This window comes from Enoplosus armatus, chromosome 2 (genome assembly GCF_043641665.1).
Source record: "Enoplosus armatus isolate fEnoArm2 chromosome 2, fEnoArm2.hap1, whole genome shotgun sequence".
Taxonomy (NCBI): Eukaryota; Metazoa; Chordata; class Actinopteri; order Centrarchiformes; family Enoplosidae; genus Enoplosus; species Enoplosus armatus.
The window spans coordinates 18,540,010-18,567,614 of NC_092181.1; the positions used below are offsets into that span (position 1 = coordinate 18,540,010).

General features: G+C 39.7%; 2 protein-coding genes across 2 annotated transcripts; one reads left to right on the forward strand and one right to left on the reverse strand.

The window, feature by feature from the left end:
• Positions 1-378: 378 nt before the first annotated feature.
• papss1 (3'-phosphoadenosine 5'-phosphosulfate synthase 1) lies at positions 379-15,592 on the reverse strand. Its single transcript, XM_070915862.1, has 12 exons — positions 15,429-15,592; positions 14,094-14,208; positions 13,739-13,974; positions 12,860-12,998; positions 11,978-12,096; positions 11,505-11,618; positions 11,183-11,294; positions 8,203-8,408; positions 5,623-5,758; positions 4,943-5,211; positions 3,498-3,727; positions 379-1,596 (listed from the first exon to the last, which is right to left on the reverse strand). Exons 1-12 carry the CDS (start codon positions 15,486-15,488, stop codon positions 1,458-1,460), a joined length of 1,875 nt encoding a protein of 624 aa, XP_070771963.1. The 5' UTR covers positions 15,489-15,592; the 3' UTR covers positions 379-1,457.
• Positions 15,593-21,145: 5,553 nt separating this feature from the next.
• On the forward strand, positions 21,146-26,466 carry sgms2a (sphingomyelin synthase 2a). Its single transcript, XM_070923611.1, has 5 exons — positions 21,146-21,594; positions 22,429-22,546; positions 23,653-23,806; positions 24,693-24,859; positions 26,281-26,466. Exons 1-5 carry the CDS (start codon positions 21,146-21,148, stop codon positions 26,464-26,466), a joined length of 1,074 nt encoding a protein of 357 aa, XP_070779712.1.
• Positions 26,467-27,605: the final 1,139 nt, after the last annotated feature.

The following is a 27,605-nucleotide window of genomic DNA, read 5'->3' on the forward strand; positions in this document are numbered from 1 at the left end:
ATATACAGCTGATTGACCGACTGGGAGGTCACAAAAGTTCCAACAGGCAGGGTCGGCGTAATTGTAGAAATTAAGATTTTGAAGAGTGCACTGTTCATGTAGATGACAAAATGCACTTGAAACAGGTTAGTCACAGACATGAAGAGATTTAGAGCTATTGAGTTGTCACAGGCAGCTAAAGGTTCATGACATCTCATCAATGGAAGTTAGTTTTTACAATACATGAAATTCAGTGCAGTCATTTAAAATTAAGTTGAGAATATGTTATACATTTAAATCTCTTTGGTGTGCTGCAAAAGAAAAGAAAAAAAAAAAAAAACACATACCGTGCACTGTGTGTAACAACCCTGAAGATTACAGAAGGGAAAAGTAAACAAATTGTTCTTTTTGCTAAAAATGGTTTATTGGACAAGGAAGATTACAAATCTGATCCCTTGCTGGTAACCATCAACCATCTGTTCATACATGCCAACTCCTAAAAATGAATTACCACATGGAAAATATTAGCAACCCATGAGGGGGGGTAAAATACAAACGATGAAAACATAACAAAATAAAGACTGTTGAGAGTTAAACACCAAAACTACATGCACAACTCTGTTAAAAAGAGAAAACATTGCAATGTTAGGAAAGAATAAATACACTAAATATGGCGAAACAAAATGTTAAAAGTTTTTCCCAGGAGTTTACGAAGGTTAAGGTTGCATATTCCAATAAAAAACATCTTTAATGCTCATCTGTTTTGTAGACCATTTCTTCAACCTCTGGACTGTTTCAGTGTGACATTAAGACAAGTGGGACAAGAAGCGTGTGCGTGCGTGTGTGTGTGTGTGTGTGTGCGTGTGTGTGTGTGTGTGTGTGTGTATCCTAATTCAAAACAAAACATAATGTGAATTCACTTTCTGAAGACCAAGGCACTCAACTTTCACATCAAATACTTGTGTACACCAAATTCAGAGCAATTCCCACTGCTGCTTGCAAACATACAGTACAAAGCAACTTGTTTGGGTCTCAGTAGTGAGTCGCGTGAACTCTAGCAGGTGCAGTAACTTTTTCAATTTGAACATCAAGAATGCTCATAATTCATTCATGCCTATTTAAGTACTGGTCAACAGTACTTTCCATACAGGTCATTACAAGTCTTGTTCTTTAAATTCTTACACAGTATTTTTGATAATACAGTTATAAAGTTAGTGAGAAACAAAAACATCAACTCAATTCATTGGTATACCGACCTCTCCTACTATATTTTACAGAGTAAGTTTAGTTAAATTAAGTACGTACGGTTAAAACCTAAATATGATAAGACTAAAAACGACTGACAGTTGAGTGTACAAGTGACAGACAGAAGCCAGAGCGTGGTTTTTGACAGTAGATGAGTGGTCCCCTCATTCGTCATTTTCAAACATCATTAAAAACCAAAGTGATTCCATGTTTTTTCATCTGAGACTCAACCTTTAGGCCTTCTCCAGTGACTTATAGTACTCTTTCAGCACAGCCCAAGCCTTCGGCGCCATGAAGCCGTCAGGAGGATTCTCTCCCTCGCGAGCCATCTTCCGCATACGAGTGCCTGAGATGAAATCATAATCTTGATGGCTGCAATTTAAAAAAAAAAGAGAGAGAGAGAGAGAGAGTTTTGAGTAACAGACATATTTCAAACAATCAGAATGTGCTCAACGGCACAGGAAATACGAGCCAACGATAACTGCCTGCTGCTTTGCAATCAAGTGGCCAGTTTCACATATCTCTACCTACACCTATCCGAGTCAATTAGCATTGGGTATCTGCCATTCACTTTAAAACATTCTGATGTCTACGCCGTCCTCGCTCTAGGACAGGTGGCTTCTCACTGCACATTCTGTTCTCCTTGTTAAGAAAAGATATGAACAACTTTGTTTGAAAGCGAGCAGCCAAGGACAGTCTTCATCTCAGACCGGTGCTGAGCGGAGAACTGGCACGTGGCAAGTTCATCCCATCTTCACTACGTTTGTCTATAAATTACTGTCGGAGATAATCAAGAGAGTTTCAGACATCTTGTTAGCAGATATTTCCACTCGCCTCCACCGAGCTTACATTAAGAGAGGGTCAAAGTCCTGCTGTTCATGAAGTAAAATGTCTAACTGCTACATGACAGAGCCCATCATGTTAAGACCCAGCAGCTCACATGGCGTGAGGTAAAAGAGCTCCAGGCAAATTCTTCCGAGAACATTTTTATACAGTGTCAAATTAGAAACAGCTTGCTGTGATCTGAGCCATTACACTTTAGAGAAAGACGGAGGGGTTTTGATGGTGATTAGGATAAGCGTCCATATTCCTCCTGAAATTTGGCAAGGTGCTGTCAGCGTGCATGAGAGAAAGGAATGCTGTAAATCTAACTGAGTGACGAGTGCAGACTTTGGAAATCCAGTTACCACCTTGCATTTGCTCTCATTGGGTCAATGAGATTCTGTTAAAAATAACTACTACTAGTACTACAACTACAAAGCATACTATATACTTGCATATACTTTTTATTTGCACTCAAGCCTATATAACATTGAATTGTATAGTTTGTCTACATGTACATTTTAAATCTTTGCCTATATTTGTATTTTTTTGTCTGATATGTTATATTTCTTTTTTTCTGGATTTCTTTATTCTTATTTTTCACACTAGTCTTAATGAGTATACCACACTGTATTTATTGAATCACACCGTTTTATTTTTCTCTCACAAACCGGTTAAAGTGTTTCAAACTTTTGTTTTCTTACCTGGTCATGTCAAAATTTCAAAGTCATGGAAAACTAAACAAATGGTTGGTCATATTTTAAAACAGATTATTTTTAGCAGCACTAAATGTTCTAGATGTTCCCGATCAACAATTAGGTTTTTTTTGGACTCAACATCATAAATATGCATCATGGAAAACAAAGCAAATCTTCTGATTAGTCTGGCCATACTTTGTTTTAACATTCCGGGCCAAACACAGCTAAAGTTGCATAACCTGATGGTGGAGGCTGCAGCAAACCCGGACGAGAGGCAGTGAGACGGCATGATTTTTGTTTTTGTCATCATGTGCAGTGTCCATATACAGTCTTTAATTAATGGCAGGTCTCTGTAATTTTTGAGCAACAACAAAGCTCATACTAATCCACAAAACCTTTAACTGTATATGAAAGAAAAACAAAACTGTTTTCCTTGGCTTGGCATTTTAAAGTAGATAGAAGAGAGGAAGGACATAAAATGGATGAAAGGATTTTTTTTTTTCTTTTTTAAACAAGACAAGCCTAATGAGTAATTCATTTAGAGAATGTAATTTCTGTTTAGGCTGCTGGTTCTAATTGGCCTAAATGAGAGGTATTACTCTGGACTAAATCTACAAATTAGATATTTAATTTAGTGTGAGTGAGCACTGCTGCTTTCGGCAAAAACTATTTCTGTATCCCACAACCCTCATCGAATTAAATACTAAGAAAGGGTCTTTAAAAAATGTAATTATAACATAAACAAGTACTCACTTTTTGGGGTCATAAAAGTCCATCGCTCTTTTGACCTTGTTGTAAGCAGCGACCTTAAAGGGTACAATCTCCAGGGTGATGAGGCCTGGAGCCATGGTGAGGACCTTGGCCCCATGAGTGGGCTCGTACAGGTCCTTTCCTGTGTCAGGATGGGGCATGCCTGCAGGGTCACGGCCCACGATGTAGAAGTTGGCTCCAGCCACCATTCGAGCTCTGCAATGCCACTGAACCTGTGGACGAGGAAAAGAGAAAGGGCTGTAGATACTGGAGAAACATTGAAAAGACACTTTTGGAAAAGTTCCAACTCGTATGGAATTTAAATTAGCATTTTCTTTTGTAAGGCTACGAAGAGAAATTAAATTTTACCCCACATCTACAACATATTTTATTGAAATTAAATTACTATTAAGAGTATGTAGTTGGTGTACAGACTGTGAGCCCTTTATGCTGGGTGCTGGGGAATCATGCTGCTCTGTTGGTCCAATATGGAAGTGTTGGATGATCAACCTGTCCTTTTTGCTGTAGCTGATATTAGAATTATAGAACAGCATTTTATTGTTGTACAATAATGATTGTTATTGTTAATATAATTTTTGGTCCCAATTGTGTTCACCTTTAGGAGTGTTTGGAACCTGCTTTCTGTGGCCACCTGGCTGTGGGTGCTACAATATCTCACACGGTCCTCCACATGAGTTCAGCCAGCCAGCTCCAACACCTATTACCCTCAGGAATTTGCATTCACCCTAAGCACTGAGGGTCTTTTTCTGTCTCATTATGAATAACTGCTAAATCTCCACATTACTCCTTGACAGTTATAAATACTAGTGCCATTACCTTCTTGCCCATGTATGTTGTGTATTTTTTGATCTACAATTTTCAGATTAGGGTTACAAAACGAGTGTGTTGCTGCTAAAGAACATTCTGGCAACACTAGAGAGGTAGTTTTAATATTCAAGTGGCAGGCAGACCAAGGGTATGTTGGTATTAATGGGTAAGCAAGTTCAGAACAAAGATATTGAGGCTGGAGTCTGGCTCTCAAAGCCTCCCATTCAGAATTACAACTGAATAAATTCACTGCACATCCACCAGCCTCCAATATGCTCTCAATAATTGCACCGTAGTTTTCCCCATCCTCATAAGTGAATGATTAAAAGATTCCCCGCTACACAGCCATGCTCAGTCACATGAAGAGGTTTGTGTATGGCATGGTAACACTAACCACAGCGCATCAAGACAATTGTAAATCCCCTTTCCTGATGTTTTTCACTCTCAAAAATGTGCAGACAGCAAGTATATAACAGTCCTCCTCCCTGTGTCTGTTGTCATGACTCAGTGCCGCAGTCAAATTTTTTGTTAAAGGAAAACATTATGCCTGTCTTAAAAAAAAAAAAGAAAAAACCTCGAAAGCATGTAACTGCAAATACAACATTTTTGATAATCATTACCTCAGTTGGCCCGGCATACATCATGGGTGAAGGAAAGATAGCCACGATGGTGGTGTCTGGATTCAGGACGCCCTCCTCCAGCACAGCAGCGTGCTGCTTCATTCGCCAGGGCAGCGGCACATCATCGTCCTTGGTCCAACCTCCCAGTGGGTGGAGCAGCAGAACGGGCCTGCGGTAGCCTCGCTCGATGAGGCGCTTGTGGGTGTCCTGCATCAGAAGGGCATGGCCGTTGTGGACTGGGTTGCGGAGCTGGAAGGCAAATACAGCATCTAAATAGAGAGAAAGGAGGTTGATGAGAGGGGTTTGTTAACACATCTGAACACATCTGTTCAAAACAAACAAAAGGCCACAATGTACCCAGAGATAATCAAGCTGCTAAGTGCCCCACCACTGAAACCACATACAGTGAGGGAGACTGAATCACACCAGAGCTTTCTCTCCCATGACTTCCCTACTCTGTCTCCCTTACTTCCTTCCCAAAGACTTAACAAATAACAAAGTAGTGAAGTAAGTGGACTATCCAGTGTGTCCTCTCCTTTTTAAAGACAAAAAAAAGGGTAGCAGTTTCTAAATATTGTGACACTACAGTCTCTCTAAAAGCCCTTGGTTCAAGATCTCATCGCTGTTTTAATGTAATTCTGACAGAAAATAAACAAAGACCAACAGAACGTGGCCCGTACCTGCATTCATTTCTTTAAACTTCTGTTTGAGCTCAGTGGGCGTCAGTCTGTACTGATCGAGACCGTCGTTCCAGCAGATCCTGTCCAGAACCTGCAGGTCTCCCCCGACCAGCCAGTCCCCACTTTCCATCACCATCTGAAATAGGAGGCACACTGATCATGACAGGGAACACAACTCAAACATAATCCAGACTTAAGACACTGTGGTCCATAAAAACTTCAAGATGCTGGAACCAGGCCAGCATGAATTCTAATAAAACTCTCGAATTATTACCCAGTTGCAACAGGGACAAACCAGCATAAATCATAGACTCTATGTGTCGTTAAACAGTCAATAAAACTCTGGCATGTCCACTCTTCTCCCACATCTACTACCTTCATTTCAATAACAGAGCAGGGACAAAATCAGATTGTATTCCACAATAAAACCCGGTGATGAGCTCATGACCACATTGGAGAGAAATTTTCCCCTCAAGAAATTAATCCAACAATGTCAGAGAAGTGCTCAGGATCCAAGCTAAGGCTGCTATTGTTTCAGGCAATATCTTTCGCCTGCCTCTTGTGGCATTTATGAGACCGTAGCTAGAATTACTGAAAACACTGGTCTGTGCGATGTTAATGTGATACAAAGTGACAATTCTCAACAGGCTCTGTAATAAAAGTAGCACAGCTCAACACAAAGGCCACAAATGACACCTGATGTCATGTAGGCGTTGCGAAAAGCCGATTTTGGAAGTTGATAAAAAAAAAAATACATGTAATGTCATGTAATTTATCATGTGAAAAATTACAATAAACCTCTTTGATATCCACACTTTACAAACATACTGATTTCAGTTTGATCTGGCAAACTATACATAAAAATCAGAAAGTTGTCAGCAGTAGAGGCGTCTCCGTGATGTGATCAATAACAACTTGGCTCCGTCGTAAGACGTTTTCAGGGTCATGTTGCAATTTGTTTTCCACTGCTGGCCTGAGCAGAGTCATGAAAGATGCTTAACACTCTTATTCTTTGGACAGCGTAGACAAGTCACAATTTATTTTCCGAACATAAATGAATGGAAAATATAATATATAATAATAACACATGCGCTCTGTTTAACCATTTTAAGTGCCCCAGGTCTTCATATGTGAAAAGGGCCCTAGCCAAATAAACAGCCACTACACCATAGTTTCCGACAAAGGGGGCTCCTGTCTGACTGACGGACAGGTAAACAGGAAAAAGTGGATTAGCTACATGTAATATGGAGACGGTCGTTTCTGGTTGGAAAGGGACAGGATAAAAAAGTTGTAGCTACCAGCACAGAGGTGTGTTGACAGACTGGCTCCGGCGCAGGGACTTAAACATACACTTGTGTATACATACACACACTCTTTAATGAGTGACACCTTAATCACAGCAAGCTGAACACACATGTTTGGCTGTGACAGGTTAGAGTGGATAAAGAATGACAGTGGAAATACGGAGTACTCAGCGGCACCAGGTGTTGACACAGGAGAGTCATGGTACCAATTTATGAAACTGGCAGCCTCTTGCATCCTAAAACACATTACCGAACCAGATTTAACCATGAACAAGGCCAGGCAAAAAAGGTATCTGTTAAGATTAAAAATGACTACCAACTGTGCTGAAATATTGAGACAGCTGTGGTCTTCGTGTTCAAGTTAATCTCCATCCAGAATTTTTAGCAGCATAGAGCTTTAAAATGAGCCAATGAGGTTTATAGTAAGTCTGAGCCCAGGGAGTGAAATCACCAAATACCACGTAGGTTACTATAAATTTTGTCTTGCACCTTTGCCAATATACAAGTGGCCAACCAACTGCAGTAATCCTGAAAACAATGGGATCTAAAATTAGCCGGACAAGCAACTTTTAAAAGTAACCTTGCACTCCCAGTCCACGCAGATGGATTTATAAAAAGGCAATCTGACAGCTATCTTTGTGTGCAACACCAGACAGTTCCGTTCTTTTCCAGCTACAAGTCAATGTCACTTTTTTCCGCAGGATCATTTCAGGACGTTATCTCGCCACCGAGTCTACCTGAGCCCCAGAACAGTCAATAGGAGACAGATGGAAACAATTCCCGGGTATATTTGGAGAGGGGTTGGGTGAGCGGAAAGGTGGAAGCTGGCAGGGATTCCACAGTCTGTTAAGCTGTGCAGCACAATCTCAAACGCATTTGGTGGAAGCTGTGCGAGAGACTCAGCATCCAAATATAACACCTGCAAAATGAGGGTGGACCAAAAAGATCAAGTGATTACACTGGGCATCCTGACAGACTGTGAGAAAAGCTCTGCTCCTCCACCTATTCAGTCTTTCCATAAGCAAAGTGAAAAGGCCAGCTCGGATCTGTGTTCTATCAGTGCCGAATCCAGGGAGGCAGTTTGCTTTCACACGCAGAGTGTTTATCACATAGCACACTGAGACGGACCGTCTGCAGCTCTGCAATGCCGCTCAGTACTTTCCCCAAAGTTGAGCTTTTGGGTTTGTAGCATTTCCAACATATTAGCCCATAATGTAAATTCAGTTTTCAGAGAATGAAAACTGCGACCCTGAACGTATCATCTCAAGAGATTTACCTTGATGTAGGGATGGTCCTTGCAGGTGGTGCCCCACTGGCGAGCACATCGCTCCTCTTTGCGGTGTTCATAAAACTCGGGGTTGCGAAGGATGGCCACTCGCCTGCCCTCGTAGACCAAGGCTATAGCTGTCACGCCATCTAAACGCTCTTTATCTGCAGTGGACACCGGAAGTACCACAGGCACCGACAGATTGATGACGCCACCTAGGACAATAAAGAACCAAGAACATTTTCATGAGGGGAAAAGGCATATTTAATGCAGAAAGAAAATACATTAGGGCTGCAATTAATTAATTAATTAATTATTTTCATTACTGAGTAATTAGATGGTCATTTGCTTGAATAATCAATTCACTTGTTTTGTCTAAAAATGTCAGTAAATAGTGAAAAAAAGCCTTTTATTATTTCCCAAGGCGACATGTTTAAATTCCCTGTTTTGTCTGACCAACAGTCCAAAACGCAAAGATAATCAGTTTACTATAACAATGACTTTATTTACTATCAAGTGTAGTTCAGGAATATCAGTCTATATGAATGCAATCTATTTACCATTCACCATAAGTATGCCAAAAAAAACATAAAATCCTCACATTTAAGAAGCTAAATCCAGAGAATGTCTGCCTTTTTGCTCTAAATAACATGGAAGTGTGCCACTCATCATTGTATTATCCAGTGAGTCAACATCCTAATTGGCCTTGGATTCCACAGAGTATGCAAACAGCACAATCCTCCACTTCAAGCTACATTAAGGCACCCTGTGGAGTTTATGACCACTAGTAGCACTATGGAGCAATGTTTTTTTGCGGGTGCGCCCCATTTTTTGTTTGTATCATGCTCGCGCACGAGCTAGCAGGCAACGCGATACACAGTCCTGCTACCATTGTCAAGCTATTCCACCAATTCGTAGTTGGTGGCGGTAACACACCGAGAAGAGAAGAAGCAGTGAGGAAGACAACTGCAAGCGATTAAACATGAATGTAAACGCTGAACAAATTAAGATTTAAAAATCAACTTTGCAAATGTTTAATGAGGAAGGAAATGCATTCAACACATTGTTAGACCTCAAGGATGTGACACCATGTGTTTTAAGGGGAAACACTGAATGTAAACAGAACTGTTTGTTTACAAGAAAACTCCACATGGCACCTTTAATATCAGATAACGATCCAAGAAAAACAATGTATAGGTTCCCAATGCAAAGCACCGGGACAAAGAGAACAGACATCCTACAAAAGGCAGGTTAAAATGTTCAAAGGTTAGGTGTCAATAAAACAACTCAACCATTCTAATTAAGTTTCCATTCTGTACCCCTTCAGGCTAAATGTGGAATATACAGCAAAACCACAGGCTACAGTGAGTCGTCAAGGCTGCAATTTAAGAAGCTAGTGGAGAAAAATCCCCTCTTAAGCTAAGCTGGACCTTTCTCATTTTATGATTTGAGCTGTGTAGTGACAGCGTTGTGTTGGCGGCTTCATTTTGCCGTCCAGGTTGATGAAAACGTTTGGACCGGCACGCTTTTCACATCACATCACATCAGATCAGATCAAATCAAATCAGATCAAAAGTGGAAACAGGAGAGGACGCTGACTGTTGCTGCCCCAACCCTCCCCCTGGACCCTCTTCTCGTCCCTTCTGTCACAGCATAGAGCTCACAGCTGGTTTCAATAAGACACACTCACTCAACTCTGCCAAATGTCCGAGCGAGACACACACACAAGCTTGAATTTGGGTCTCTGCTTATTTTTGCACAGAATTTGATTAGTCAAACATGCAGTTTTCTGCTTCCCGAGCAGTTTTAGTGTTATATTGTTGGCGATCAATCCTTTCACTGTCAAATGGACAAATGGTGGTGTGTGGTGTCAATCAATATAGAAGCCTCTTCCTCCGTGTCCCTCTCCCTCCGGACAAACAGGAAGAGTGGAATCAAGACTTTTCACATCAATATATATTTTTGCCTTTGTCTGTCCAGACACCTCAGTTTCTCAGGCAAGCTATCTTTCCTGGGAAAGAACTTAAATCATCTGTGATTTTGTTCCAAGTTGTAAGAATTTTATGGTTTCATCCTTCAGCAAGGACAGCGGTTATAATATATACCTGTCAAAACCTGAAAATGAAATACAGGCTATGTTAACTTTTAATTTATTTTATGTGTGTATGTAACGAAATATTTGGCATCACAACACACAACTGAGGTTTGAGTGGTCGTATGGGCAATAAAAGTAAATTGACTTTTTCTTGGAATTTCAAACAATACATGAGAAATTGCTGTAATTACACCAAGAGACTCTCCATCCAATGTGATATTCGTTTTCTAAAAAGTGGCAAAAAATCAAGGCATTCCTGAGACTTGGGTGCAAATGGACATTTACAACATCATCATTCTTAAAATTCTGCATCTAAATCAACTTAATTCCCGATTACATCGATGTGTCATTCTGCCACTTATCCAAGTTGTACATCACTGCTGTATAATGGCGCACTTCTTCAGCAGGCCAGCCCACAAGCCTCATTTAAGCCTCTCAGCATATCCAACAGTACTAAATATGCATTGCAGTTTGCAGCGACACATGCAGGGAGTACTTATAATAATCTAATTTAACATTTGAGGTTCAACTGTCAAAATTAACACAAAAGAAGCTCGTAAGTGTCAAATGATAGACACTGAAATAACCTATTGGCTAAGAGGTCAGCTAAAAAAAAACCCAGGTTAACTGCCAGCACATGTTGGTGCTAAATTTCTAGTATATATGGAAGACAGTACAGTGATGGTAGCACAAGAAAGTTATTTGTAAACATATCTTAAGTGCGGATGTAAGAAACGTGTACTGATGTCACGAGAGAGCCATCCCATATGTCTTAGTAATCCATTTTGTGAGCTCTCATCTCCATCTAGTGCCTGTTCTCAAGTATAGCAACACTGAATTTTACAATGCAATCTTGACATTTTCTTCTTCTTAAAAACATAACTGACACCTTACCATCCAGCAGGCAGTCAAAATGAAGACACTGCAAATACTCTCTCTCTCTCATGAAGCCATTCAGAGGAGTGGCCCAGCCTTCTGCCAGCACCTGCACCCACTGCATGTCCACCTGAGGATCATGCACACAGTCACATACAGTACGTTACATAATGACCAACAACACAATATATATGCAGTTCAAATGAAAAGGACATAGGTAAACGTAGCAGGGGACAGATAAATAACTGATCGATATACAGTATTTGCAAAGGCTATCAAAAGTTATTTGGCATTTTCATTTATTTACTCATCAAAATGAAAAGAAGAAAAGCAGAAGCACCTTCCCAATCTGTACAGCAGGCAGAGTCTCTGCATCAGCCTTAGCCAGGTCCAGTTTATTCTCCTGAACGTACAGCTCTTTCACTTCATAAGATGCATCGACAGGAACTATATCCTGCACAATCAAAAGAATGTGAAATTAATTATTATACATAAATCTTTACAAAACATCGTGCATAATCAAGACGTTGATAAAGGTTTACTGCGAAACATTCATTTACATGATACAGTGTGTATGCAGTGACATCAACATTCGTATTTATGTATTCAAATATGAGGCTTCACTGCCCCCTAGTGGCCAATAAAGGAATGATTGCACAGGTTTATGAAGGTCAAGCCTCTCCCTGTCTCTGTAATGGTCACACACATATTCTTTAAAGGGGACAGAGCCAATAAAGACAATAGCAGCTGCTTCTAAACACCATACACATACAGTACTTTAAAACGTGTCAAAGCAGGATATTTCTTCCTCACCCTCTCCTGAAGCAAGTCAATAAGCTGTTGTATACACTCATTCACACTGCAGGAGTCGGTCTTCAGCACCAGCTCTGGAGCCTCCGGCTTCTCATACTCCGAGTCAATTCCAGTGAAACCTGATAAGATAAAGAGAATTAAATGCACAATCTGCGCTTTATCGTCTATAGTAAATATACAATGACATGAAAAGCTTAATTTTGTTTCAGTTATTGTATGGATTTGAAATGAACACTGCATGAAGTTGTTATTCTATCAAAACCATTAAAACAACAGCACTAAATAACTTATCAATACTCATGAATCAATATGACTCAAGAGTTGCAGCCAGTCATTAGCCATTGATTAGAAAACAATTATTTAAGTTACAATATATCCGAGTAGAGATTCAGAGAACTGATCAGGACTGATTTCCGTCTCATTAATAAACAATGTCTCAACTACGTAAGACAGAAGGGAGACTCCAACAAAGGCCAATCTGCTCTACGGAAATGACACAAAACTCAGGAAGTTGGGTCGAGATTGCACCACCACAACCAACCACAATGTTGTAAGAAACACTTGCTCTAACAGTGATGCATCGGTTTTATTGCCACTGTCATGCCATTTCTGTGTAATTAGATATGATGAGCATTGGTACAAACAAAAAGTGTGGGAAATTACATGCGATATACAACACCAGAAGTCACACTGATGAAACTGTAAATGCATTGTACATGTGTCTACTGAGCTAGAGATCACTCTCGAAACAAAGTTTTTGACGGAGTCTCTTTAAAGTCAAAAGGTACAGAATATTATGGAACAGATGTCACTGTATATCAAGGATCCAGGCCTAGGATCTACTGATGCACTGCTCATGAACAGTATTAAACCATACGCTACCTCTTATCTCCCCTGCTCTGGCTCTCTTGTAAAGCCCCTTCACGTCCCTCTGCTCACAGACATCCAGTGGAGCGTCCACAAACACCTCAAAGAAAGGCAGCCCGGCAGCCTCATGGATCTTCCTGGCATTGAGGCGATCCTGACAGACAACGAGGCACACACACACATGATTTAGCCAAGGAGTTAGGGAAAGATAGCATGTTATTAAGGCTCATTGGGGTTTGTTTTTTACCAAACTAATATTTTCACCGCAGTGTACAGTAAATTAGGTCCTATTAGGTCCTACAGGTCAGAATTGGCCTCCAATAACCGACTATAAAAATAAAAATAAAGACAAAACACACATACGCTAATCATGAGTCCTTCATAGTATATTAGAAAAAAAATAACTGCAAATGGTATCATACAGAACTTGTAGTCGGGTTTATTTGCTTTATTCAAAATTAACATTGATAAATTCACTTTTTTAAATGCTAACTCAAAATGGTGAGCCCGGCAGGTTTAAAATCTCCAAAAGCTCTACTTTATCATGCTACATCAAAACTTCCAAATCTATTGTTGGAACAGGCATCCTCAACTTCAGCAGGATAATGATGACATGACATGGTGACATGATGAGTAACGTCATCATTATCAACCCAAGATGTAGAAGTAATCCAAAAATAGATGTTAAATTTACAATTCTGTAAAGCACTAGCCTGTTAGTGCTAGTTTCCTTCTGGCCTAGGACAAAGCTATCACAGAGGGGCCCGAATGTATCTGAATATTGTTCAATAAAGATTGTATAACAGAATGAGAGACAAATTGTGTCAGTGAGCTCCAGACACATTTATCCCCTTCTCATTTAACTGCTGATGCTTTCTTTGGAAAGTCACTCACCCTGCTGTAGGGAGAGATGAAGCTGGCGATGCAGACCAGACCAGCATCAGCAAAAAGCCGGGCCACCTCAGCAATGCGTCTGATGTTCTCTTCACGGTCCTCTGGGCTGAAGCCGAGGTTTTTGTTCAGCCCCTGACGGATGTTATCCCCATCCAGTGTGTAGCAGGGGATACCGTGACACACCAGGTACTCCTCCAGAGCCATGCTCACTGTGGTCTTGCCTGCACCGGACAAACCTAGGCACAGAAGAAAACAACAGCATTATGAAACAGCTATGAGACAGATATACAGGTGCAGAAAGAACACCTTGAACTTTGGTTTAGTAAATCAAAGCTGCTGACATGTCATAACCTACCACTCAGCCACACGGTGCATCCCCTGAACCCTCCTCTTGTGCCCACAACCTGCCCGCGCTTGTTTCGGCTGACATGATGAGCTTGATAGGTGACATTAGTTGCACGTTGCTTTCCCTGAAATGACACAGATTTATTCTCAATTCAGACCACTTGTTGCCCAATTTTACAAGTACATAAAAAACAGGTTAACATGAACAGATTAAGCTTAATTTAACTTAAACTGATCACAATTTACCACAGCCCAACGTGATGTATTCAAATCAGAATCAGAAACAGCTTTATTGGCTGTTAAGTATGTGTACACATAGAAGGGATTTGACTCCCAATGCGTTTACACACAGAAATAGCAATACAGCTAAAAACAAGGACAACAAACCTGAACAAAGATAAGTAAACATAAACACTTAACTATAATGTACAAACAAATAGGTAGAGACGCATGTATAAATATATGTCTTTCTGTAAGGGTGCATGTAAAAGGTTACTTTATTTACATGAGGTAGGTGGATATGTACAGTATATGCAGTCTATAAAATATGTAATTTATCATTTGTAGGTAAAGTGGATGTTTTAGTTACAGGGTAATTGCACGGGATTATTTTCACACTAAATGACTAATTTAATTGTTCATCATAGTGATGGCAAATTGCTTGTTTTATCCGATCAACAGTCCAAAACCCCAAAACGTTGTGACTGTGATAAGGATTCAAATCCTAACATTTGAGGATGCTGGCCTTATTCCTTGAAAAGTGACTGAATCATTAATCGATTTACAAAACTGTCGACTGATTGTTTCGGCTCTATATGTTTGTCTGGTGTTTTTGTTTGTGCTGTTTGATGTATGTTGGAGGGCCACAACGTATAAGTTTTATATTTTTATCCTTGAGGTCTGTAAATACTGCAGCTCAATTAGTTAGCATTACTGTGTATTTTTAATCATCAGACAAACAGGCATTTAAGCACGCAGCTGGTAAACGCATACAAGGTTTTTACAAACTGTATTTAGCTGAAACTGATGCAGGAACCATGAAGGGTAATGTTATCACGGCTGCAAGTTCATTAACTAGCTAACCAAACAGTTGATGCCTTTCCATGAACTGTGTTAGCGGTGAACTGATTAGCCACTTTTCAATCATGGCGATGCTAGCAACCAAGGCTTTGAATGTACAGCTAGCAGGTATAGCGGTATAATGTTAAGCATGCTAATTGGCTAATTGGCTAACTGTCTAACCAGTTAGCCCGTTAGCTCAATAGTAGCGGGTTAGTGGAGGTGGACGGGCGTGATGAATCGATGTGTTGAATTAACTAACACAACTTGGCAAAAGAAAACTCACCCAGTTCTCGGCAGCGTTGCTTAGCTTCTGTTTCTTGTGCGAGTTGCCGTACGTCTCCATGGCTGGCAGCAGTCAGCAGCTGGTTCAACCTGCTTCCTCTTCTAAAACAAACAAAACGACAAAAACCGCCGGGCTCTTGGTTTGCTAGAACAGGTATCTATTGATTTTTTTGGCACAGGTATCTCCAGTGAATGGAGGAGCCCGGAGCCGAGGAGCCTGGCACTACTATCGGGAGGAGCTTCCCCACCAGCCACGTCACCGGCGACGGAATGACGCATTTCCTCAGTCAGTGGTCTTTTCGGTAAAAAAAAAAAAAAAAAGAAAAGAAAAAAAGAACTGATCTGATGTCAGTTTAGTGTCGTTATCGCCTCTCAGCACAGTGTTTGCCTCGATGACTCAACTGATCTGCAACCAGTACTTGCAAAGCAAATGATTCGTAGTTCCAAGGAAAAATACAGTTCTCGTTACGATATAATGAGATTTAATTATTTGGAATATTTATGTCTTGAAAGTGAAAACTGTGTGTTTACTGACGTAGTTAGAAATATATGAAATTACTTAAAAGAGCGGGGATGACTCAATTCTAAATGACCTAATGCATTTAAAAATATATATTTTATTGGTATTTTATCTAATGCTTACATTTCATAAAATGGTAAAACATAGAATGTAGTTTGTTTAATACCTACATATAATAAAATACTCTGCTCCTCCATCTCACTGGTTTTAAATGCGAATATTTCTGACCACCTATTTTAAAAAGAAACAGAGTTACAGGGGGGTGCTTGTGCTGATTACAGGACAGTTACTGTGAATTAAAGGGGATGCGAGGCAGGAGGCTGGATGGATGTGAGAATATGTGGGGCTTCGGGGAGGAGCGCTCTCTCAAAAGCGAGCGGCACTGTCGTGTAGCAGTCCAGCCGGAGCAGAGCAGCGAGACAGGGCGCAGCATCACTGGGATTCAAGGAACTGCAAGTCGCCTACAGGAAGAGGCACCAGGAGGCCCGAGCAAGGCAGGTAGGATGCTACAAACATGTGCAACATGTGAATCGGAATACTTCTCATCGGCGCGTGTTGGGTTTCATGTGTTTAATAGATTAATGAATGTGTGACCGTTAATAGGATGGTATAGCCAGACTGGCTTTTATACTCCTAATGACATTCAACTTTTTTTTTATTATCAGTCTTGCTTACAGATACAGAAATACACAGTGGTTATGAATTCCAGTAGACATAGGCTAATCAATCTTTGGATTTCCATTCAGTATAGGGCTCATGTATTATTCGCGTTAATTCATGCAAAAAGTTTTTTTTAATCATCATTAGATATGAGCTAGAAGTCTACGTGCTTAGGATGATGTCAGTTTTACACAGGATTTTACCAGGGGATCAGTGACATCACGTGTCGAGATATATAGGCAAGTGTCACATATGAAGCTCTAAAACATCAAATCAGAAACATGATTTCTGAATGATATATATCCAATATACGCAGACTGTGCATGCTTGTGATACAGCCTTGCTTTCATTCCATTTTAATAATTCAGTTGTCAGTTCCCAGCTGCAATAGCTTTGACTGAAAACGAGAGTTAATTACAGGACATGCAGTAACCTGTTGCCCCACCCAGAAGCCTCATATGGAACATGGTGTTTAACACTGTGTGAGGGGCCACTGTGCTACACCCCAAAAGTAAACTTCAAAACCGGCTGCACTGCACACATCACATCTGACAGACTGCTGCCCTGTAATATATGGGAGGCATGGGAGACACCCAGTCCTGAACCTGACATTACTGCCAGTACCCGCCCCACATGTGGTTATGGCTCCCAGAAAAGTAGGGGTGGCTCCATGTACTGTGTGACCATTTTGGCTTGTATGCTATAAAACTGGATGTCTTTTCAGAACAAAACAGCAAAATGTATTTGTTCTGTCAACAAGGATATGTATGTGTGTGTTATGATGAACAGCAGTATACAGTAGTCATGGGATCCAGTAGAGGAATTGAACATCACTGTGGTAAAACCAAAGGCTTCAATCTCGCATTATTGTCATGACATGTTTTCACTTAAATGAATATACAGATTATTACTTATGGCAAACTGTGCTAATGTTGCTGTTACTATATTGTCAACATCTACTATTACCACAAGCATACTTTTACTTAGTTACTTTACTTATTTCCATTCCATGCTCCTTTATACCACTACTCCACTACATTTCAGAGGCAAACACTGGACTTTTGGATTTACTCCAGTACCTTTAGTTGACAGCTACAAATACTTTTAAGATCAAGAGTTTAGGTAGATAACATATGATGAGTTAATATAATATGATGCATTGTTATATATCAAACTCATCTACAGTAGTTAGAATTAGCTCCACCTGAACCAGCTACAACAATACTACTCTAGATACTACTTTAGTGCATCAGTATTAACAATCCAATAATATAATTCGTAACAACAACACCCAGGGGCAGTTTTTATGCATAAAGAGTACTTTTACTTTTGCATTTTGTTCACAAATACTTATGTGCCTTTACTTAAGGCACATTTTCTTGGGTGGGTTTTTCATTTAAATGTATTTTTTCATTGTATTATTCCTGCTCTGCAGCTTTTACTTAAGTAAAGGATCTGAGCTTCTTACTTCACTGCTACTACTAATGATAATTCTAAAAAAGCACTTCCATCTTTTCATTTCTCAAAGCAAACAAGAAATTATATCACAAAGCCATGGAATAGCTTTTTTTTTTTTTTATTACAGAGCCTCAAACAGCAGTATACATAGTGCCAAAGTGCTAAACAACCTTGCATCAAATACTCACATACTCTTCAGTGAGACTTTTAAATTAGACATTTAACATTTTGAGCAACTGAAATGAAACAAAACATGTTAGAAAACAAAACTAAAATCTAAACATGATGTATTGCCGAACATGCCGTTTTGTGTGTGGTCAACTCCTCTCTGTAGTGTCACCAGATTCTAGAGGGCTGGGCCACCTCCAGTGTGACTTATTTTTAACCCTCCCTTTGATGAAGACAATCCACATGATGTGAAGAAGAAAATGAGTGGACAGCCATAGTAGCATGTTATTATGGAGGCCCCAAAATGGAGTCAAAGCCCTGGTAACCCTGGAGTAAAATACAGCCTTCAAGGCCACTGGGTGGCTGCTCTTGAAATAGCTTGAGTGAGTGGAGGCAGCCAAGTTATCCATTATGGACTGTGACCATGTGGAATAGGTTTTTATGCCAGTTTTCCATCACCACCCATCCCTTTAGAGCGCTGGATGCTCCGACTGGTGGGAAAACACTGTGTACTTTTCACTAGGGAGGAGGGAACCGGTGGAAAACTGGTCTAATGGAGACACTCTGCTGACCTTCCATGTACAGTACACAGTACAGTCTTACGGTACTCGAAAATAAATATTTCCCATTTTCCTTTGTATTGAATGTCACACTGATGGGTCACAGAGTATGCACAGATTTAAGTCCAACCTAAAGTATGTATACATTTTCTTAACAGGTGACCTCATGCAGCTGTGTGAATAATAACTGTTGAATTTATACAAAGTCTCTGATTTTGACACCAGAGACTGCTTTAGTTGGTTTCTGTTAACCATGACCACAGTCTTTCATTTTTGACCTTTGAAACTGTAGTTCAATAGAACCAGGCCAACTCCACATACTAGCTTTTTCTGGGGCTTTCAACCTCACCACGCAGTCTTCTTGTCTGTATTGGTTAGCTTAAAATGCTTCTTCATGCTTCTCTTCTAAGCCAACATGAACAAGAAGTCCTTAAAGTTCTATGGATGAAATGTTAATCAGAAAATGTTCACATATCCCTGTTAAATCACTACTGGTGCTGTTATAGTTTGGTTTCTTTGATCACAGTCTGTGGAGCAGCAGCAGCACCATTTATCTTATATTTTATTCCATAAACCAAAAAGGACACATTCACAATTTCTCACACTCATGATGTAAACTCTTTGCTACACCAGCAATAGACTAACTGCATAAACATCTTTGACATACAGGATCCCAACTTGCAGTATAACTAACCACAGTGCTGTAACATAATCTCACTGATAACATAAGGGACATGACATTGTAATTGGTTTATATTGTTTGTCTGCTCTTGTTGATCTTATTTGCCATCTTGGTCAGTATTAATATACCTTATGACCCCTTTAACTCCCTTAACATCTGTCAGACTTTGTGTTCTGTAGCCATCCATCAGTTGCATAACAGAGGCTGAATCTGCTGTGGGTTAGTCAGAGGGCATTCTACTATAAGCCTTGCTCCACTGTAATGATATTTCCCCAAAAATTGATTTTGAGGAAACTGATACTTTCAGCAGCTCTCCTGTATCCAGCCGTACTCTATTTCTATCCCGTCTTTTGTCCTAGTGCCAGGTTTGTCTCCAAGCAAACATACCATTCTGTATGTATCCCAGATGACATTTATTGTGATGCATTTCATGGCTGATTGCAGTATCGTCAAATCCATTAATGGAGCTGTTAAAGGGAATAGAAGCCTTTTAGACATGAAAGAATGAAAATGGTCAGTGCTGTAGTGCTCTCTCAAGTCATTAACTGAAAAGAGCTCAACAACAAACATTGCTCTAGCTCATTTCCAACTTTGTTTGTCGTCTGAATGTCTGCTACTATTGTCACTAATCATTAAATTCTCGCTCCCGACAACTCATCCGTTATTATATTTTAGTTTACTTTTGTTTGTTCAGTTTAGTTTTGCTAGGCGTAGCTTTGTTTTTAGCTTAGTTTAGTTTAGTTTTATTTAGGTTTTGTTTCGCTGTGTTGACAAAATAATCTCATCACAAGGTCCATTTAGTGGCTGGAGCTTTCAATCATATCGCATGATCTTCTTCAGCTTCAGAGTTTGCCCAGTTGTCATGGACTTTTGAGCCACCATGACAAGAAGTCCTTAAAGTCCTTAAAGAAATATGGCATGATACGATAGAAATCTCCAGAACACTATGGACCATGGTGGTGGTGAGATTATTTTGTCAACTACTGTTTCCAAGGTCGAGAATGAACTCTCAATCTCAACAAGTTTAGTTTGGTTTAGTTTGGTTAATTAAGCATTCAGCTTGAAACTTTTACAATGAGTGTGCATATTCCCCTGTGGCAACCGATAATGTTTGACCATGAAAACCATTGAAGTGACCTTAGCAGCTGCTTGTTGAGGACAAAAGTCAGAAAACCAAAGCAGCGTGGCGGGAAGACTTTGGAAGGCCCAAAATAAAGAGTCTGACTGAACATCCAAGCAGAAAACCGTCATGGTGGTTCTGGTGAATGTCCAGGGAAAGGAAAATATAACACACAGCATTAACTCATACAACCACATCTAGAATAACTGTCTGCTGTAAACTCAAAAATAGCTTTTTAGTCTAACATGGACGTTTCAGCCAGTGGAATCAAGAACTTTGCTTCAGCAAAAGCTCCATCTCTTGCTTTGCTAATCCCCAGTTTAAGAAAGAGTGCAAACAAAAGTAAACGGTAGTTTATGGTGATTTGGCACTCTTAATGCAACCGAGCAGTACCTGTTTACTTATGTGCTTTTCTTTCAAATGACAATAGTTTGCTTGTGCTTTCCAAACCTAAGAATTGGTCCGTTTCCAACCTGTTGTTTTCTCTCATGGCAGTTAAAAGGCCTCAACCCAGAGAAGTGGTGCCTGTGGGTGGACAGTGCAGGCACCAATGGCATCACAGGAGCTTGTGGATGCGAGTGACTCTGCCACTGATAATCTGAACCAAGGAATGGAGGGTGGTGCTGTCCCCAGCAGTGGTAAAACTTGTCCTGTCCACACCCCAGGCGGAGAGGACACAAAGAGGGGCTTTCGGAAAGGCATAGGGAGGCATAATGACTACGTGAAGATCTCTGTGCAGGAGTCCAAGGTCAATCGTCTGCCCATGGAGTGGTGGAAGACAGCAATCGCCTTCTTTTATGCTGGTTTTAACTTGGTCCTGACCACAGTCGTCATCACTATAGTCCACGAGAGGGTCCCGCCCAAAGAAAGCAGCCCACCTCTCCCTGATAAGTTTTTTGACTATATTGACAGGGTCAAATGGGCATTTACAGTGACAGAGATCAATGGCATGGTGCTGCTGGCCATTTGGTTGATCCAGTTGTTCTTCTTCAGATACAAGTAAGAACCTTTGGTACTACACATTGTTTTCTTTCATCTTCAAGGATCAGCGTATATTTTTCGTGGTATCTATTATTTTTCATGGGATTTGTTGACAAGAAAAATACAGAAAAACGCCAGCCTCATCTTTTAATGTAGAGTCAATGTAAAACTGTCTTTCAAAAACACCTGAAAATTAAATGTGATGGGGGGAATTTAATATCATTGCAGAAAAAGTTGTTAAGGCAACAGTTTTTCCTTTTCGTATTGCACAATAATTAGCTGTTTTGCAGTTATGTGCTGTAACTTATCTATGCTCTGCATATCTCTTCCTTTTATTCAGCAACTGGATCTTATCATAGTCCAGTGATGACATTGTATTTCTGTCTTTTCTACAGTGGAGTTTTTCCTGTATGACTGTTCAACATGAGTAGTTTAGAAAGCAGTCTGTGCTCTCTAGAGCTGACACCAAAACCAGACCTAGATAGCTGAAAAATGTTTAATTAAATTCAACTTTTATCAAGAAGTCTTCCATTTGCCTGGGGGGGTAAAGACAGAGAAACAAAAACTTTACAACAAAATGGGCACAGCAATTCAAGCAAAATCAGCAGTAACATTTTTAACCTTGTTACAGCATATTATGGAGGATTTGTATTGCCACTATGTAGTCTGGTAACTAAAACTATTTTTTGACTTGCTCAACAGGAGCCCTCACATTCACACTCATCACACTGTACAAGATAGTATCCAGCATTTGGTAGATTTAAGAAGATGTACTCTATTTTCATGAGACCACAACATCTATTCATCTTTCAAATGTGACTCATTGAATATGTAAATATTTTCCATTTGCAGGTCAATAGCAAGCAGGCGGTTCTTCTTCCTCATTGGCACCCTGTACTTGTACCGCTGTGTCACTATGTACATCACCACCCTGCCTGTACCTGGCATGCATATGACTTGTGCTCCTAAGGTGAGTAGCATGCAAACATCAGAGCGGGCATCAGCTGTCGTTGCTCATCCGTGTACTCTCGCACACCCCCTGGGATTCATTTTGCACAGCCACGCAAGAGAGGCAGCTATAAAAAAGCCATTTTGACTTTTTACTGCCTCAGGATACCAACAATATTGAGGTGCATCAGTGTTTGATCAAAAACATGTGCTCCTGGCAGTTTGCTGGGTTGTGTAGTGCAAAAGGATCAGGGCTCAGACAGTATAGTAGCTGTTTTGTTTCCAAGATTTTGAAATGTTTTGTACTGTGTATAAAAGCCTTTAGGTACTTGTACTTTACTTGTAAGAAGTGGGTTATCCGCAGTAATTTGAGCAACAAGCACAATATTAGATCATGTGTAGTTGATGATACAGTTAAACTATCTTTGTTTTACCTCCTGTAATTCTTCATCATTTTGACAACATGTTTCCCATCCCTGTCAATTACCACTTCAAATTATGTTGCCTAGAGTTGAAAAGATCAATGGAAATGAAAGGAGATCGATAACACTCTCATGTCTGTATGATAAATATGAAGCTGCAGCTGGTTAGCTTAGCTTAGCACTGGAAACAGGGGGAAACAGCTAGCCTGGCTCTGTCCAACAGTTACAAAATTCCAACACCGCTAAAGCTGACTAATTAGTTTGGCGCAGTAATTTCCTGCAGTCTTGTCATCACCGTGAGTGGAGATCCTAAAGTGTTTATGAATGTTTGAATATAAAACTAGTCCTTTAACAGTTTTGATAATGACTTAAGCTTAGGGTTAGTATTTTAAGTATTTATCGAGCAAAAATGCCAAACATTCTCTGGTTCCAGTTTGTTCTTTCTCAAAAAAAGATTTGCTGCTTTTGTTCATCGCTGTAAATTTATTATCTTTGACTTTTGAACTGTTGGTCAGACAAAACAAGCAATTTAAAAATGTTATGTTGGGCTCTGGGAACTTTTTGAGCTTTTTTCTGACGCTTTGTTGACAATATTCGACAAATTAATTGATAAGGAAAATAGTCGTTAGTTGCAGCCCTAATGTTGCTGCTGATACAGTGTTTATCTGTTTCTCCCTCTTTACATCCACCACTAATTCACTTTCAGCTTCACGGAGACTCCCAGGCAAAAATCCAGAGGATTCTGCGACTGGTCTCAGGAGGCGGTCTGTCCATTACAAGCTCCCACCTCTTGTGTGGAGACTTCCTCTACAGTGGACACACAGTGATGCTCACTCTCACCTATTTGTTCATCAAGGAGTGTAAGTACACAAAGCAACACTTTGTTTGTTTGCTTGTATGAAATAATTTATATGAATATGAACACATGGACCTTCGAGGAACTAACAGGATACAAATAAGTTCTCTGTGTTGCCAAACATTCAAATTATTTGTATTATTTGTTTCCAGATATGTTGTATATCTTGTAAAGCTGTATGTTGCTGGATATACACTCATTTGCCAGTTTATTAGGTACACCTACCAAAGCTAATGCAGTCTTATACAACAGCCCTGTAGTAAATTATGCCTTCATGAAGGTTATAGTGTCCAGTTTGAATTTAAACTGTATGTTGAACATAATGCTCATTTTGAAGGCTGTAGTCTCTGGTGCTGTTGAATTATGTTGTGTTGTACTGAGAGGTGTCTTCAATATTTTGCCCACCACACCTATACAGTATCAATAAGGGTAAACTAAATATTAAACCAGCCTCTCAGTATAATGCAATACAATTCAACAGCACCACAAACTACAGCCTCCTAAATGACTATAGAGTTCAATCAACTCCTCTTTAAAACAGTTTCAATACAATTTGAACATTATGACCATCATAAAGGCAGGAGTCTCTGCAAGGTTTTTGTATTAGACTGCATTAGTTTTAGCTAGGTGTATCTAATAAATAGGCAAAAAAAATACAAAGTTTATATTAAAAAGTTTCTGAAAACGCAAAAATATGTCGTGTGGATGAGATATTACAAGCAGAGATTGTTTTCCCCACCTTGTCTGTGTGTTACAGAAATCCCTCCGTTCTTGTCGTATTGCAGTGAAATGCTATACTTTTGACTGTGCAAACATGGAAGAACAGACCACAAATGGATGTTGTCATAAATATTGCCAACACTCTTGTCCCTCCTCCCCTCTCTCTGAAGACTCGCCGCGGTCGTTTTGGTGGTACCATCTGATGTGCTGGCTGCTGAGTGCTGTGGGTGTGGTCTGCATCTTGGTGGCACACGAGCACTACAGTGTGGATGTTGTCGTGGCCTATTTTATCACCTCCCGCCTGTTCTGGTGGTACCACACCATGGCCAACTTACAGGTCTGAACTCAGAGCTGAACACTGGGTGGCTGTGCATGTGTTGGAGTGAAAGAGAGTAAAAAAAAAAAGAGCTTTCCCTCTCGTAGAACCTTGTTACACATTAATCATTATGCATGAAGGGATTTACTGCCTGTCTGGTGACACATGGAGTTTACCTCAAGTGTACCAGCTAAAGGTTACATGCCAGGACAAGAATTTATTACAAATTGTGTTTAAATGAAATGGTCTCTATATATTACTTGTAATTATATATTTGCAGTAACTACAAACTATATTTTTAGACTGTGTGTCAGAATTATCTGGATGATATTCCCTCAAACTGTCAGTGTATGGCTTTTCAACATAGTGTATTACCCCCTCTACTGGCCAGAAAATAGACAGACAGTTGGTAGGGGGTGGTAGCGAGCTAAATTATTTTGCTTAACCCATTCACCACAACTTTGCAATGAAGAAAAAATAAATCAAAAATTGCAACCTTGGCTGCTGATTTCAGTGCAAATATGATTCTTTTCATAAATGAATGTAACTGTTTACAAATCATATACTGTTTGGGGAGTGTGTTAAAGGATAGCTTCACAATTCAAGTCTGTCTTAAAACAGCTGTCAGGTGCCCATTTATACACTGAAACAGTTTTTGCTCGCTTGAATTATTCTTCCTGCTCATACTGTCTGTGACAAGAGACCCGTTCCTAATGCACTGCTAATGTGAGTGATGGTGGAAAAATTGTCCTCATTCTGAGCAAAAATACACCCCACAGTTTTTGTAAAGCTAATATGAGGCTTTAGCAGTCTGAGTTAGACAAAGTAAGTAGGTACATTCTTTTTTAGTACAAAACTCCCTCTTTGTGTTTCTATCCCTCTACCATGGCTCAGCATGGAAACACTGGTGAAGCAAAAAGAGGGAATTCTGTACAAAAACGACACGTTTTGGAAGATACCCACAAGGATTGTGGATTTTGTCCCCCGTCTCCTCTGTTGGAAGCATGTTGGGACGGGACCTTTTGGCCGGTATGAACAGGAGAAATAATTATAGTAAGCAAAACCTGTAATGTACATATGAGAATGTGAATGTTGTTTTAAGACAGACTTGAAAAATGCAAGCCTATTCTTTGATATTAGTAAATGTGACAATACATGTTTGTTTTTTTTAACTTTGATACAACCTTTTACAAAACTACTGTCTAATGACGCCTAAGAAATGACACAATCACTGAAGCTGCATATCTGTAATCTGACATGCAATCGCACCAAAAGCAAAATTTGAATTACATAAACATTGTGGCCAAAAAGAAGAGACGGTGGGTTTGGCCTGTTCAACAGCAGCACTTGGAACTACATACCTTGTATGGAAGGTAATATATAAGCAAAAGCTTGTATTATTGTATTGTCATTCTAAATGAAAACTTTTATTTTCTTGACAGACTCTGAAATGCTCGCCCAACAACTACCTCACCAACACCTGGTGGAACCCACTGTTCAACTTCCTGGAGAGGAACGTCCAAACCTCAGTGCCATGCTCTTACAGTTGGCCCATCACCTGGCCTCCTGCCTGCCTTAAGAACTCCTGCAAGAAGTACTCCATGGTGCAGAGCACACGAGAGGAGTGACATGGCCCTGATAACCCCAGCAGTGTTGCCTGATAATCCACTGAAGTGGTATTCCTTCATTCAGTCTTGTCTACTGGACAAGAACATAATGGTACCAAATGCGTAGCTATGAAAGAAATGTTTTCTGCAGAAATGTGTCTAGAAAGATAATCATATTGTCTCTGTTTGTCGTTGTAATTGTAATTTATTTATGAGATAAAGTCCTGCGAATTCGTCATTGATACTCGTGTCATCCATAGTGACTTTAAGACATGAACGGACAGTTTGTTGCAACTGACTCGCAAGTTTGTTGCAGCATTTGCTTGATTTTAGATCTGCTACCATAGCTCTTTCATACTGTGTGTGTTGACGGGGTTTACCTCAACATGATATCAATGTGCTCAAGTCACAAGGTGCCTTAGTGTGTTTAAAGTCAGTATAGGCGTTCCAAAACTGCCATTATGAGTTTTGGTGTATTTGTTTGTTTTTATGAGTTTTTTTTTTAATTATTATTATTAATACTGTATTCATTTTAGTAGCCTTGAGTGTGTATATCCTAGCTGTAGTCTCACCATTGCACTATTGTATTAAAATTTAACCATACTAAGGCCTCAGTGTGTCCTTTGATTTAATGAAATCGTCAGTCAAAGTCAACATTATGCTATATACTACAACTGGTTGTTTTAGGCAATACTTTATTTACTGAATCTCTTCAACTTTGCAGAATTTCTATTTCTCACAAGAAATATTTTTCTAAATCTATGATGTAAATAAAGTCCAAGCCACATGCATCTTTATGTATTAAAGGACTGTGTATAATTCTGCGTTTGTCCAGTATAGATGCAACTTTTCATTATAAACTTCTATTTGACTATTATCAAATTTTGCTAAACTTGGAATAAATATTTAATATAGTCTCTTCTGTCCTAAAAGTTTTCTTCTATCTTCTATGTGTGTAACAAATATGGACATTTGAATGTAATTTGCAGTTGCAACACATAGATTAATTAAGTTATACATTGGGTAGCATTATAAATTAGAATACTAAGAAAAACAAAGAAATCTGAAGAACTGATGGATTAATGTGCAACTTTAGTGATAAACAAAGAAAGTAAATGAACAAATTGCAAGGCAAATCCCATTTCATTAGTTAATTTAAA

Bases quoted from the DNA above. Each gene is read 5' to 3' on its own strand.
- papss1 (XM_070915862.1), bottom strand. From the start codon at position 15,488: ATGGAGACGTACGGCAACTCGCACAAGAAACAGAAGCTAAGCAACGCT. The intron at 11,295-11,504 runs GTGCTTCTGCTT...CATGATCCTCAG, and splicing joins CTGCTGTACAGATTGGGAAG to GTGGACATGCAGTGGGTGCA. The intron at 3,728-4,942 runs GTAATGATTATC...CCTCGTCCACAG, and splicing joins TGTATGCCGGGCCAACTGAG to GTTCAGTGGCATTGCAGAGC.
- sgms2a (XM_070923611.1), top strand. From the start codon at position 21,146: ATGGCATCACAGGAGCTTGTGGATGCGAGTGACTCTGCCACTGATAAT. The intron at 21,595-22,428 runs GTAAGAACCTTT...TTCCATTTGCAG, and splicing joins TTGTTCTTCTTCAGATACAA to GTCAATAGCAAGCAGGCGGT. The intron at 22,547-23,652 runs GTGAGTAGCATG...ATTCACTTTCAG, and splicing joins ATATGACTTGTGCTCCTAAG to CTTCACGGAGACTCCCAGGC.